General features: G+C 34.9%; 2 protein-coding genes and 1 long non-coding RNA gene across 3 annotated transcripts in view; all 3 read right to left on the bottom strand.

The window, feature by feature from the left end:
- The window catches only part of MLH1 (MUTL-homolog 1), a 27,387-nt gene extending 11,850 nt beyond the window's left edge, over positions 1-15,537 (bottom strand). Inside the window, exon 1 of the mRNA XM_086605932.1 lies at positions 15,298-15,537. Coding sequence (XP_086462058.1) covers positions 15,298-15,537 — 240 coding nt within the window. The remainder of the gene's footprint in view (positions 1-15,297) is intronic.
- LOC147500920 (beta-fructofuranosidase, insoluble isoenzyme 1-like) lies at positions 919-7,118 on the bottom strand. The gene is made up of 7 exons (XM_086605928.1): positions 6,848-7,118; positions 3,437-3,445; positions 2,452-3,308; positions 2,062-2,220; positions 1,675-1,913; positions 1,488-1,578; positions 919-1,398 (listed from the first exon to the last, which is right to left on the bottom strand). Exons 1-7 carry the CDS (start codon positions 7,026-7,028, stop codon positions 1,219-1,221), a joined length of 1,716 nt encoding a protein of 571 aa, XP_086462054.1. The 5' UTR covers positions 7,029-7,118; the 3' UTR covers positions 919-1,218.
- Positions 11,612-12,689, bottom strand: LOC147500919 (uncharacterized). Its single transcript, XR_015219758.1, has 2 exons — positions 12,060-12,689; positions 11,612-11,916 (listed from the first exon to the last, which is right to left on the bottom strand). It is a non-coding gene; the product is annotated as an uncharacterized LOC147500919 (long non-coding RNA).

The following is a 15,537-nucleotide window of genomic DNA, read 5'->3' as shown; positions in this document are numbered from 1 at the left end:
CAAAAAGCCAGTGCAGATTGCTCAACTTTAAAGGAAGTTGTAGACAGAGTCCAAACATTATATTTTGTTTACTTCCAAACATATAAAGCGTAAACAGATACGATTTCAGTTCTTACTCAGTTCAAGTTTTGATAGGTGTCGTTAACTGCTATGCAAATTTGTAGAACAGTGGTGGTAGATGTTGGAATCTTCATGTGTATTTCAAATACTTGTGTGTTGTTTAGTCCCACATTGATGACTAAGGTATTTGAGGTTAGCACCATCAAATTTGTTGTTTACCGCCATTTCTATATTGAGAGAGAAGACATGCTGCCTCCATACACACCCAGGATACTACTATAGCTAATCCGTGCCTTGGCGCATTCTATTGTTTTCTTTTATCTGCATACAACAGTAGACGGGAAGTTACACCATCAAATTTGCTTTACTGCCATTTCCATGGCCAGTACTATAGCAGCGCATTCAGCCTCAAAGTTTGTAACAACACCTAGTCCATGCACTAGTATTCCCAATTCCCAAAAGTTCAACTTGTAAAGTGACATTTAACAACGAATAGACAGTCTAGTCGAGTGATCTAAGGTGCCAGATTTAGACTAAATTAATTGATCTCACCCCATGGGCATGTGCTTCATGCTTGTTGTGCCAAAACTTGTCATTCATTCAACAAGCTGATCGAACGAGAAACTTAAAGAATTGCTTCGCACATTGTACACAAGACAAAGTGGATGGAGAAGAGACTGGAAGTACTATATATCTCTCTATTAAACACTCATTTCAGCTAACAGTTCGATGAAAAGTACATGAAGTGTAAGAATTAAGTGTTCAACTCAGTTGTAGTTCAAAAAACAACAAAAGAGACTCAAGAAGGTCTACTAGGTGCTTCACAATTGTTTCTTCGACAATTACACCCCGAAGGTATTACTTCTCAACAGTCTCTATATCGATTTGTAATTGAATTAGAACTTCATGAAACAATACAATTGGTTCAAAGAAACTATAAGCAAAAGTTTTCCGTGATTAATCACAAAAGTGAGACAAGGTTCATCATGAGAAAAACCTCCACAAAGTAATAACTAATAAGCATCACCTTTATGATGGTTTACAATGAACATCCTCCCTTTCTACTTTCCAATTAAAATCAAGCTAACCAATTAAAATCAAGTTGTCCATAACTCTAACCACAATCTATTTCAGCACCTAAACATCCTAAACTCTATCTTAATTCATTTTTGGCTTACCCATGCTCCACACATCTATCTTCCTTACAATGATGGGTGTAGTCCCGTTGTTGAATAAAAACAAATGAGCGTCCTCCCCTACTGCTAGAGTCGGATACGATCTAGATGTAATGCATGTTTTTCCTCCAGCACCAAAACTTTCTACAATCGAATGATCAATCTACATAAAAATAACATTAGATAAATAAATGAGAAACCATTCAAAATCAGTATAAATGAATCGCGAGAGCACATATGTTGAGAACGTACCAAACTACGAAGAGATAGGCTCCCATCTTTTATATCTACGTCTACAAAACCTCCATAGGATGGCTTGTATGCATCTGTCTTTAAAGAAGACCTGGTTTTATTGCAAACCGAAAGGATAATTAGTACCTACAGAATTAATATCTACTGCTCTACTGCTCTAATGATAAGCACCAAAAAGTAAACTTACATTTTACCACCAGAGCACATAAGCACCACAGGTTTGTCCTGAGCTCTGAAAACATGGAAGAATACAGCTGTATATTCCTCTATCTTGTCGGAAGCCAAGGTTAAAAGTCCAAAGGGTCCTAATCCGCCTGGACTAGAAGCATCCTTATAGCCACATACTCGTTCTGCATCAACCCAAGCAGGGTCATATGGTTCCGCATACTCTAAGCTCGGCAAAGAAAAGGTAACTTCAACGTCGGCCTGGAAATATCAAAAGAATGAAAAAATTTCTCAAACAAAATGTAAAAAAACGAAACCAATATGTTCTTGAAGTGAATGGGATAAAAATTAAGATAATTGAAAATGATTTATGGGAACAAATAATACAATGAAATATAACAACACAAACCTGTGCAGACGTGATTCCTTGAACTTTGATTTGAGCTCCCACTGCTAGGGTTACATTGCTCATGTGAGTTGAAAGTCCCCTAAGAGTTTCAACTTCCATGATGGGCCACTGAACTACCTGTTTTCCACTTTCATCAAGCCACAATGTCCTTGGTATTGTCTGCAAGATATAGGTAATTTAGAAATAAAGGAATGAACAACAGCTAGAATTTACTCCTGAAAGTACACCATCTTGTAGGATGTCTTTAGCAAGATCGAACCATCACATATATGAAAAGAAAATCAGTAAAATAAGTACATGTCTATTTTCAGTTGAAAAACAGACATCACATGAATGAGCAATTGAGATTATATATCAACAAAGAAGAAAAATATGCATTAAGAAATTCACCTGAATTCCCGCCCAACCCTTTCTAATATCGTCCATCTTAGTGTCAGACTCATTGGCCCAACCAAGCAAAACTCTTCTATTCTTGCTCTGATCGAAGAACGTCTTAGATGCATAGAAATTTCCATAATCCATCCTCAGTCCCGACGAATTATCAGAAGAAGTAGTATCTGGTACATATCGCTCTGTCTCCGGATAATAATGACCAACTGTGTAATATTCATACCTCAAAAGGTCGAGGCTAACCTTCAAAAAATGTTTGACATGATTCCCGCTCACTGAAGTTTCTACTCCTTCTTTCCCTTTTAACAAAACAGGGAAAAAATCTGGACATTCGAACATTCCTGTGTTATCAACTGCATGCAATGGGTGTTTGTGCTTGATCCATGTTTTAAAATCTCTACTTCTATAGATTTCTACAATGCCACGACTATCTCTTTTATGTCCAATCAAAACTTTCCAATTCCCATCCTTGCCCAACCAAGCAGTTGTAGGGTCTCTAAAAGCACTTGCATTCATAAATCTGTTAGGGTCTATCACAGGGTTGTAGCTAGGTTTAACCCATTCTCTTAAAAGTGGATCTGACATGTTTTTAGGAAATGCTAAGTTCTGTATTTGCCGGTTTCGTGAGTCAATACCAGTGTACATGATCGCAGGCTTATTGCCTGGAAGAATAGTAGCTGATCCTGACCAAGTGCCATTGATGTCAAATGGTTCTGAAGGATATATTGCTGGCTCGAGTGGAATCCAATTGATTAAATCAGTTGAATAAGAATGAGCCCATACTATATTTCCCCAAACAGAACCATAGGGGTTGTACTGGTAAAAAAGGTGATAAATCCCATTGTAATACATTGGAGCTGTTCCATAAAATAATAGTCACAAAACAAACACAAACACAAACACAAAAAGATATGATCAGAACCATAAAACACTAAAAAAATCATAAGAAATGGAAAACAACTAATTAAGATAGAGAACAACATACCATTTGGATCTGGTGGTTCATTTGTTGAAAGGTGCCATTCAAGAAAAGGAAAAGAAATGTCAGGTATTAAAAGAATAAAGTATACACCAGTGCATCATTCATTTATTTGTAAAATAGTATGGCATTGGTTTGTATTATCTGAAATGAAATCTATTACTGTAAAATCAATAGCAATTGTTCTTTGCAGATAGTAAATTACGTGACTTGCGACTATATTTTGGTGAAGAATTCAGAAAACCATATGCATAAAATACTTGCAAGTTCAGTTAATAGGATTTAGATGAATTATGGAGATGAAATCTACCTCAAAGGAAGTTGCAAAAAACAAAAAATTAGATGATACACAAATTGGATTCTAGTAAAATAGTAAAATATGGCCTTGGGTGCATTATGGAATGAACTCGAAAGAATTGTGTATTAAAAATTTGAAACTATATCAAATTAAATATGTGAACATAGTCACTTCCTGTAACTAATTTTTGGAATGTGAAAACGTAACAAGGGAGCCCAAAAGCAAAAAAATATTTAGTATTTAATTCTCATCATATGTCGTCGTGACTAGCCCAAAAGTGTGAGTGTTTTTTTTTAAGCTTAAGAATTATGGAGGCCAAAGAAACGAAGTATGTGTTGTATTTATATTTGTACTAGAAAGTAGACTCGTGCATACGCACCGGCTCTTAAAAATTTGCTCAACAATCATAACAAATTGTGATTTCTATTTTCGTCGCTAATTTGTTTTAATTTACTAACAAATTGTTTTAATCAAGTCTTAAAAATCCCATTTTAATTTATTAACAAATTATTTTAATTAAGTTTTAAAAATCCGTATTTTTTAATTGGGCTCCAAATCCCATTTTAATTTGGAAATAAAGAATTTTTATGTTACTATTTGAGTTTTGGTTAAAAAAAAAAAATATATTCCCGTTTGAAGTTGGATTCTAAAAGGAAAAAAGTTTCCCGTTTTAAGTTAATTATTAAGTTGATGACTTTTAATAGAGCTCGAAAAATACCCCTTGTGAAAACTTTAATATTAAGACTAGCTTGTAGGTCCGTGCATACGCCACTGGCTCTTTTGAAAACATTTAGATTTTTTTTAGAAAATTGGAACTACCGTTTTAGTCGTTAACCCATTTTAATTTTCTAACAAATTGTTTTAAATAAAGTTTTAATTAAGTTTTAAAAACCCATTTTTTCAATTGGGAGAAAGATCATGTTGTAATAGGAGAATAATTCCCGTTTTAATTAGATATGCTAGATTTTTCATTTTCAATAACGGAGAAATTCCCATTTTAATAGGAGAATGATTCCCGCTTTAATTAGAAGTACTAGAATTTGTTTTAATAAGAACAAAATTCCCGTTATAATAGGAGAGGAATTCACGTTGTAAAAAAAGATTTCCGTTTTTCAAATAGGAGAGAAATTCCCGTTTTAATAGGAGATGACTTAAAATTTTGATAGAGCTAGAAAAATACCACTTGTAGAAACTTTAAGATATAGACTAGCAAACACCACGTGCTATGCACGTGAGCAAAAAAATATTTAGTATACATAGAGCCGGAGAGAGGAAAAAAAAACACCGTCTGTCTGTCTCTCTCTTTTTATATTTTTTTAATTATTTTATTTTAGTGGTCTACCGAACAGATAAAAAAACCGAAAATGACAAAAAAAAAATTATATGTGGACGCTATTATGCTTGGCCCACCGCTTTTATCTTTAAGACTTAAACACTCAAATATTTACTCTTTTGCCATCAGTTTTGGTTTTTTAAGTCTCTGAAAATCAGGTAATTACCATTCTGCTCCTATGACGGACACAAATGTGACACCTAAAGACTATTCCTCCTACCCCATTTTTTTATAATATAGTAAGATATAGATATAGATATCAAATAAATTTCATGAGTTAAAACAGGCCCAAAGCCCCAGAAAGTGGTTCTTAGACATGCCAAAGAGCCGAACCATGTACACTATCACACTTGTATCCATGTTCATATATACTAGAAAAAAAAAAAAAACTAATCAATCTTTTAGATACATTAAAGTAATTATCTAATTGAAAAAAGACCATACGTATCAATCATTTGGCTGCACTACAACTTCTTTCTTCATTTAAAAATGGTTATGATTTATATTTAGATAATGCATGTGCATACGATACGAGGAAATTATCAATCATCTTCTTCACTAAAAGTAAAATTCATTTATTATATGACCATAGACGGACCCAGAATCTTCCTAGAGGGTATTCAATTTATGATCTTAGTGTCTAGAATCGACTCAAAAGGGAATTTATTTTGGCCATTGGTGTTTTCGAACTACTTGATAAGTTAATAATATTGACGATATTAATGTTTTGAAGTGTTTAATTGGGTGAAAACATGATTAACAAAGAGCAAACTAAATGAAAACCTATCATATCAAATTTCAAATTTAGATGTAGATATAAACTCAAATGGATTTAAGAGTTAAAGTGGTTATGCATATATCATAAATTGATGGGTTATAGGATAATATGATTATTTAGTAATGCAACAACTTAACAAACACTACGGCTTTAAGTGAAAAATAATTGCCAATCAGGACCATGATTTTGACTTTTGCTCAGGACCATTAGTCAATCACATTCATATATAGCTTTTTTTGGGTAAAATATTAACTATATATAGTTGCCTCTTTGTGGAGAAGATTTTCTACAAATGAACTAAAGTTCTTTTTTATTCCAAATGAGATAGTATAAAACTATAAATAGACTAACATTCTTTCACATGTACTTCAACTACCAATAAAAAAACAACAAATAACGCATCTAAATGATAAACCGCTTAGCAAGTGCAAAACCTCAAATTTTGAAAGGCTGAAGAATTCAATGCTAATTACAAAAACCATAAAATTCATTTGTTGCTTCCATTTCAATTCTCCAAAATCCAAAAGTTATCTAAATATTTAGCCCAACAATCATCCACATCGTCGCATATTAACGAAATAAAATTAGGAGTATATCTAGTTTTTTTATTCCCCTAAAGAGAGTAAAACAAGGTTAAGATAAACTTTTACATTTTGAATCTAGTATATTCTTTTTGCTCCATAAAGTCAATATTCATGAAAAAGACTATGAACCAAAAAGTCCCATATACCATATCTCCAAACATGCCTACCATACGTTTGACATCAACGATAGGCCATACAAGTTAGTAAATCAAAGCAGTGCATGTTACAAAAAAGAGCTGAAAATAATCACGTCTGTTATCAAAGCATACAAGCATTATCATACCGTGGTGATAATCACTTAGCATTCAATCAATTCATATTATCATGGAAATTAAACTAACTTCCCCTGGGGCCTAGGCTAAAAGTTTAGGAGCAAATAACAGCAACATCAAGATCACAACAATTAATAAGAAAGAAAACATACCATTAATCCAATGCATAGGAGGTTGAAAGTGAAACACACTTCTATATTTTTGCTCCACGACAGTTGCTCTAACAGATTGATATTCAGGCAAAATTCTGTGAGAACCTTCGACAACATTGTTGCTAACAAGGTTTAAAAACAAGATTACAACTAAACAAAGAAAGGGTTTTAAAATCTTCATCAGGGAAAAAAGAGTATTTGAAAAGAGTTAATGAAGAAAGAGAGAGATATGGGGGCTGTATTTGACGAGTTTAGGAAATAAAGAAAGGAGAACATGTTTAAATATAGAAAATGAGATGGACAAAATAATGGATAAAGCTAAATCTATGGTGCGCACGTCGTATCAAATCTCTGCCACTCATACCAAAGAATGTGTGTGTATTGCATAGCAAAAGTACTGATCCAAAGGCCCATATTACCTGCGCAATGAAGACATGCTCTGTAATTAATGCCTACATTTTAGGAAAACAACCTTTTAAGAGATTTTATTTGCTAAGTTTTAGTAGATAGACACAATTCCCGCGGAAGTTTTCAAAAATGTTTTAGTGGATAGACATCACAATTCCCGCGGAATGTTTCAAACATTTCGGCCCATACTCTATTCAATACTCCATGGCCTTTTTGTAAGCTATGGCTACTGCTGTAACAGTAAGGCAACTCATCTAGCCAACTTGCGGCACAATACGCATGCAGGTACTTCCAATCGATTCAGTGCCGTTATCAGAAGAGCTTGTATCATGGTAGCAAAAACGGGATCCCTTGAGTGATGAATTTTATCGTAGTCATCAGAATTTGGCTGTTGTAGCTAAGGCATCACCAAAGAATGAGAGAATAGTTGAAGCATGGAGATGAGGACCGAGTGCAACTTGGAACTATGAAACTCTAATTAATCTACCATTGAGTTATGAAGACGGTTTTTAGCTTTTTTTTCAATTGTCAATCAGTCCAGTTGTCAGACACGGTGAATGTTCTTGTTGGCTGGGGTGTGTGCTGAAATCTTTTCCACGGGCGGACCCAGGACTTCAACTCTCTCCGGGCTAAAAGCCTAAAAAATGATAGCCATGCCAGTTTGTAATCTTTCAAGCCCAAGTTCTAAGAGCATCTCTAGGTGGTGGTAGTATCACCTGCAAATTTGCCTCCGAAATTTGACAAAACTTTTCTCAAAATCTGACCAACTCTAGGTGGCCATAAATTTCACTTCGTGGCGTCATTGAGGTCGTGCGACACTCCCTAATAAGCCCCAAATTGAAAAAAGTAAAAAAAAAAAAACCCACGCGACATTCCCAGTCACGGTGAATGTCGTGCTAAATTGAAAAAGTTAAAAAATAAAAAATAAAATAAATAAAATAAAATAAAAAAAATAACCCACGCAACATTTGGAATGACGTGCGACATTACCATTGTAGCGCCGCATCCACATCCGAAATCGAAAATTTGCATCGGGGGGGCCTTTAGGCGGGTGATATTACCGGATTTGCTTCCTTTAGAGTTGGTTTTTCAAAATTCGAGTTTTGAAAAAATTTGGAGGTAAATACCACCACCTAGAGATCTTTCTAAGTATGTGGGCAGACTTTTTTGCCTTGGGCAGTTGGACTTTAGGTAGTTTAGGTAGTATAGTATTTTTTGTTTTGTAGCAAAAGGACCCCGGGCTGAAGCCTGGTCCAGCCCTCTCTTAGGTCCGCCCCTCGTCGTCTAGGACGTTAATTTCCATTCCGGTTTCCGGTAAAAATAGCAGTTTCTAAGTTTTCGGTACGATAAAAACAGAAGTTTTGGAGAAATACCTATATATCGTGACATTTCATGAAATTGTGGATATCGGCTATCTAAACGTTCCGATAGATATCACAAGACTTTTCGCAGGGCATTTTGGCCACAACGCCAGCTGCATGAGTACGTTCTAAAGAAACCAGCCTTGCACTGGCTCTTGAACTTTTAGGGAGAAAAACCCAAGGGGCAAGAGCACGGGAATTTTCTTTCTGACAGAGCAGTCGAGCAGATTTCTCTTATTTTGCAGTCTCTGAAACTTCTCTACGAGTTATAAAGTAGGAACACAGTAGATACAATATGGGGACTGATTTAAATATATCAATTTTGGTGTCCTCTACTTATCTGAAATGCAAGTATTATCAGTTATGTGGGAAAAGTTGTACAAACAATTGACAAAGCCTACTATCGAGGTTATAAACTTGAGCACTTAGTCACTTGCTACAGAATAGAGTTTTCAGAGAGCAACTAATAATCATCAGCTCCATTTTTCCTTATAGGTGTGCGCAACCTTACAAAATATTTGGAGTTTCGAAGTACACCAACTATGACTCTACAAAATATTTGCTACTGCTTTTCCCCCCACACCAGACACTGGACAAACTATATATACTAGCAAGATGCACGTGCTATGCACGCGATATTAAACAAAACTTGCCGAAAAGTGTAAACATAGTTTGGGTGAGCACGCTTACAATTGACATTATGTCTGAGCAGACACACTAGTAACCGTTTAAATTTTGAATTGAATGGAACTCCATTCCTATTTGATTTACAGACATACCTAAGCAATAAACTTTTAAGTATAGCTCAAAATAACATGTACTTTGAGCCTCTCATCCTAGCAAGTGCGTTGCAAAACGCATGAGATAAAATATTAGTGCATCAAAAATATCTATGTAGCGGTGTTCTTTGAAATCGATTATCCAACCCTTAGGTAAATTGGGCATGCTTTCGATGAGCATGAACTGGAGAAGTAGTCTTGAGTAATTGCTTCTATTTAATCGAGGACATTGGCTCGGTATTTCACAATGTCGGTTGGCATGATGACATGTCTTTGTAGAAGCGTAGACAATGAAAATTTTGAATATTTAAACAAAAAAATTGACTTGTGTATCTCAAATACATGGCAGCAAATTAAAAAAATGGTGATATACATAATAAGAGAAAAAAGGGTCGAGCTATGATGTCGAGGAAGAGAAAGGATGAAGCCTTGTGAAGCGCATACCGCTTCAAGCTAGCAAATGCTCGAGCAAGTAATATGACACTTGGATGTTGGAATAGTGTTCGTAGTAGAAGCACAAACTTATATATCTAACCATCACAATCCAATATGTTCAACATTTTACTTGCCAAAACAACGACACCGATCCTTGATAGAAGAAGCACTAAGAGTCATGCAATTGAAATCTGAATTGTTGTTTTTGTTCTGTATGCAATCATTTGGCAGTTCAACCATACAACTGATTTGGGCCATTTTTTCGAGTGGTCCAAACTTGTATAGGCAGTGGTTTCAAGTTCCAGAATACAAAAATGCATCTATAGTCTTCTAGCTGCAAAATAGTCAATCCTTCTTATCCAACAAAGTAATGGGCGAGTTTCTAAATCTGAGAATAATTTCAATTGCTCCCACATGCTAGAGTAACTTCTTCCTAACATATTTTTATGGATGTTACCAGAAACCGTTATGTAGATTTGCTTAGATATTGCAAAAACTTCCACACTATCTTGGGTTCTCTTGAAACATCTAATAGAAATCGGACTCTTGCTAGCATCAAGATATTATATTGCATCATAGCCACATTCAAAACATTTACGTCTAAAGGGTGGTCACATTCAAAATATTATACTCGTCCGTGCAAAAATTTTGGATACAATTTTACTATCCATAAGCTTTTTCTCCTACTCATTTACTAAGACAGACTTGGTCTCCAAAAGAAATCTAATAATCAGAGAAAAAAAAAACTATTTATGAACAAATATAGAGAAGAAACCCCGTAATTGCAGTTGGGTCATCACATACCAATTTTGAGTTTTCAGAAGAAATTTGGATTTAAAAGCACAATTTAGCATCCAAGAGTTAGTTCGACAGATGAGAAAAAACAGTAGCAAACATATCTTTATGTCAAGTAACATCCGATAGTGGTAATACTTATTTACTTGGAAACATTTTCCCATAATTCTAGTATATAGTAGTCAGGAAGTTATAGAAAACTGTCAAGCTGACCTTATGGGCACTTTCAAGTGCTTGGCCACCTTTGATCAATACACCTTGAGAAGCACCAACTCCAGTACCAACCATAACTGCAGTGGTAGTTGCCAGGCCCAGTGCACATGGGTAGGCTATGGCCATAACAAATATTCCAAACTGAAGAGCTAGCTGAAAGCTATCCATTGAAGGAGGTATCCAAGATTTGGGGTACCAACTAAGTTTACCGCCCATATACCAGGCGAGCCAAGTGGACAATGAAAGCGTAATGACCTACAAAAGTATACGATATCATAAGATTCTAAATGGAGCTACACTGATTCAAAACAGATAGCATACAAAATTATTCCTACGGTCTAACTAAACTCAGTAGGTCTATGAAAATTATTCAACTTCACAATAAAGATTATTGATCCAATCCCCAAATGGTCTAACACTTGAGGAACACTGAATTGTAATGTTGTCTACAATAAGCTGTTAAAGAAAAAAAATGGTGCGTTATCCTTTTAGTCTTTCCATTTCTTGAAATGTATAAAAAAGTGAATTGGCTAAATTTATCCAAGAACAAATTTCTCGAACTTTGCGAGTAAAAAAAAAGGAAAAAGAAAAAGAACACACAAGTTGCTCTTCTTTTCCCTAATGATGGAAGTAAACCACGTCCCCTTGTCTTTTACATGACAAACCAAGAAGTTTAGGTAAAATAAACCAAGATGTTTAAGTAAAAATTTCAGGCTAAATAGCATCATGGCATGAACTTCAGCTATCATCATTATGCAAAAGGCAATTATTACTGAGCAAAAAAAAGGCAATTATTAGTTTTTTTTAACACAAAAGAGCAAAACAACTTACAATATTTGCATCACGAAGATCAAAAGATTTGTCAACCACACTGTAGAAACAACAGTTGGTTGCGAATGTTTCAACTATGAATTTTTGGAAACCAGGTACCTTATGATGTTCGATCAAAGTCAATATCTGTAAAATTACATAAACATAAATAGTTCAACTGGAAGTCAATAAAATACACTACCTTTTCTTCGCCTTGAGATTGGGTACACCAATCTTTGAACGGTCTGATAAATAACTGTACACATGTCTGGATAGTAGAGATATCAAAAACATTAGGTTTCAATTAACGAAAATTCTCTTTCACAATTTATCAACATTCTAATATCATAATTAAATCGTGATTGTTAAGTATAATATAATCTTGCTTATGTTGTGTAAATATACACTCACCTTGGTTGTTCATTACTGAGGAACTGAATCAACACCAAATTTTTCCCCTGCTATAGCCTACAAACCATCATCGCATCTCTACTGGAGTAGAATGAAGAAAAGTTATGAGCTGCCATAACTGGTTAAATGTCCGAAGGCATGGTGTTCATGATGAGTCTCTTTGAAGAATCTCAATTTCCATTTTTTTTTTTTTTTTTTTTTTTTTTTTTGGAGTTTTGAGGATGAGTCTGAAAACGTAGGTGGGAAATGAGGGAAATGATTTTTGGATGTTGATTGTTGAGGTATTTATATAGAAGAGCATGAGTTGGGCTTGGGCCATATTTAAGCCCATTGTATGTTCGTGTGTGTTTGGGCTTTAATATGGGCCCATCCGTTATAGCATGTTCAAGTGTACAGTTTCTGAGCAAACGTGAAGTTCGTGTTCAATGAGAATTTGCTGCTCCAAATCAAAGAAATTGTGGTGTGTGTTGTTATAAATAGAGAAAGAGAGTTGATTTTGGTTGAATGCGAAATGGATAGTGTATTGAAAAATTTGTTATAGTTATAATGATCTATTCTCTCGATTGTTTGAACGGGCGGTGAATCACTAAATATTGATAAATCTGTGTGTTAGAGACTCTACTATTTCTAAACCTGCTATTAATGCTTCAAATTCTACCTCATTATTTGATGCATGGAAACCCAGAGTAACGGCTGTCTCTAATACCACTCCAATACCACATTATTTACTTCCTGATGAACCATCAACAAACATTCTCCACCTATTATTCCAGCCCATAGGGTCATCTTTATCAATGATATCTTCAGCCTTTTGCAGTTTGGAAAATTCCTATTCTTCCATTTGCCAATTAGCATCTTCATATGGAAAATCGGCAATAAAATCTGCCAGTACTTGACTTTTTTCCAAGAGCTTGTTTCGGTATTCTACACCTAACTCATTTATCAAACCATTTCGACATCCTTCCCGACTTAGTTGTCTTTCTTAATGGGTGATTTAGTGATTTACAAGAAAAAGATATCCCAACTAAGTCTTTCTTAATGGGTGATTTAGTGATTTACAAGAAAAAGATATCCCATTCTTTACATCCTTTACCCTGGTTGATGATGATATCTTGGTCACTATAGCTTTTTTTTTGTCCAGGCAAGCATTGTAGAAAAATGTATAACTGTTGAAAATTTTCACATGAAACTGAATCAAATTCTTTGGACACATGCAAAATATAATAATAGAATCAAATGATTAAGATACAAAAGTACATGGTTTAAGGTTTAGTATACTGTTCATTTTAATTACAACCCATGGTGTCCAGTGAGAAGAAAACTGATTTAAACTATCCATTTAATTAATTTCAGCTTCAGCACGCGAAGCATGGATTGCCTCATTATAGACACCATCAAGTTTTCTTTCCATTTCTCTAAATTTTCATGCACTGCAAGCATTTTCAAAATACAGTATGAAATCGAGTTGCAAATCGTGTGGTACCAAATATAACAATTGGAAATACCATCCTTCACAGACTAAAATAAACTTTGCTTCCCTCCCAGCTCCTGTGCTAACTCTTCAATCAAGTAAGCCTACCTATAACCTACACACTATCGAAAGAAAAAATCTATCTTAAACTTGAACTGAGCAACAAGAGAAGATAATACGGGCATTTTTATAATAATTAACTTGCATTACCCACAAGTACCTGTTACATGTGTATCAAGCATTCCAACTTTATAGGGCTGAAAAGGAACATGCTCTGATTACATAATTTATTGGATCCTAATAGGCATCTCAAATTCTCAGTATACAATCTGAATCCTAATAGGTATCTCAAATTCTCAGTACTCCATAGAGGACAACAAGTCAACAAGGGATGTGGGATGTACACATGTTTTTAGTGGTAAACCCACAGCTTTAATTGCTCCAAGGATCTCAATATCTTCAAGCAACAATCACCAGTTTACAACAGAAGCTCGCTTTGTTTCCCACCTGCAAGTGCATAATCGAAAAATAAGTGTCAAATTATAGATTATTATGTCCTATATACATTTTCCTTGTTTCGGTACTTCAATCAGTCCTGAAATAAATCCAAACACTACTGGCCCACAGAAGGATCGTGACCTTTGAAGTCTATTGCTCAGGCTTACACCAGAGTCTGTACTATATATACATGCGACTTAAAATGTAATTGAATAGACAGATTAGAATGTAGAAATCACATCATGGAAAATCCTTCATTTTACTCCCTATCCCCATATCATACGCGCCAAAAGGTGTACAGTGGCCCGTTGGTCAAGCCTTAGCATACCGCCTAAGGTTGGGTCGATTCCCACAGGAAAAGGAGGGAAACAAGGGTTTAAATTTTATTTTCTCTCTTTTTTTAGTGTATGAGAAAAGCTGACATTGATGTGGTGAACTGCAAACCTACATATAAGATCAACTATCTTCGCATAATCATCAGATGAATTCTGTAATGTCTTCCTTCGAGCCATCATGTTATAAAATAGATTTTCAATCTGAAATCCAAAACACACACAATATTAAACCCAATTAAAACCAACATAAACAAATCCACTCATATTTCAATACGTATAATTATTTACCTGTATTTGAGTTCCTTTCACAGCAGCACAAGCCTTAGGTTCATTTTCCATTACACCATCTCTATAAGAAACACTAAACAACAAAACAATTCCCCATTAATTAACTAATGAACAAAAAATCAACTTTGAAATTTTGGCATAGATCCAAATTTTACCGATAACCATGTAATTGGCCAGCAGTGATGGTTGTAACAGTAACATGAGTAACATAAGTCATACTAGCCAATGCTTCACCTCTAAAACCCATTGATTTTATAATCTCCTCTCCTGGGAGCACTCTCTTTGGATCCTATAAGTCTACCACGCTTTTAACGTATAGTAGATTCATTTTTTTCATGTTTGGACCCCGTCCAAATGAAACATCAACTCTGGCTGGCACATTCTTGGTTACTTTTACCATATCATTAAATGCTTAGGCATTTTCTCTGCAACCACTTGCAAGTGTATCATTCTCCTTATCTCATATAGTCACATTCATTGTTTGGATCCTTAATGAGACAAAATCTTCATACACTGATAACTTCAACGTAGTATGTCTTTCACATAAAATCGACAAATCTTCATACTACAAATAAAAAACAAAATTAACAACAATAATAATAAATAAATAAATAAATCCCTAATTCAGTTAATTGATAAAACTTACGCGAATGCCGTGCCCGTCATCAGATACTTGAATGAGTTTAAGACCACCGTCTTTAATGATAACATTGATGGAAGTTGAAGAAGCGTCTAGACTGTTTTCTATAACTTCTTTGACAGCTGAAACTGGTCTTTGTATCCCTTTTGTTAAAGCCCAACATATATACATGAATTCTGGTGATTGGGACAATCGTACCATTCCAGTCAAGATGAACTTATGTGTGGCACAAATGGAATCTTCCAT

Source organism: Coptis chinensis, chromosome 4 (genome assembly GCF_015680905.1).
Source record: "Coptis chinensis isolate HL-2020 chromosome 4, ASM1568090v1, whole genome shotgun sequence".
Taxonomy (NCBI): domain Eukaryota; kingdom Viridiplantae; phylum Streptophyta; class Magnoliopsida; order Ranunculales; family Ranunculaceae; genus Coptis; species Coptis chinensis.
Note: the sequence above shows the minus strand (reverse complement) of the source record. Positions and strands in the feature narration are given on the sequence as shown.

Bases quoted from the DNA above. Each gene is read 5' to 3' on its own strand.
- LOC147500920 (XM_086605928.1), bottom strand. From the start codon at position 7,028: ATGAAGATTTTAAAACCCTTTCTTTGTTTAGTTGTAATCTTGTTTTTA. The intron at 1,914-2,061 runs GTTTGTGTTGTT...TGATATTTCCAG, and splicing joins AAGGAATCACGTCTGCACAG to GCCGACGTTGAAGTTACCTT. The intron at 1,399-1,487 runs GTACGTTCTCAA...ATTTTTATGTAG, and splicing joins GCCTATCTCTTCGTAGTTTG to ATTGATCATTCGATTGTAGA.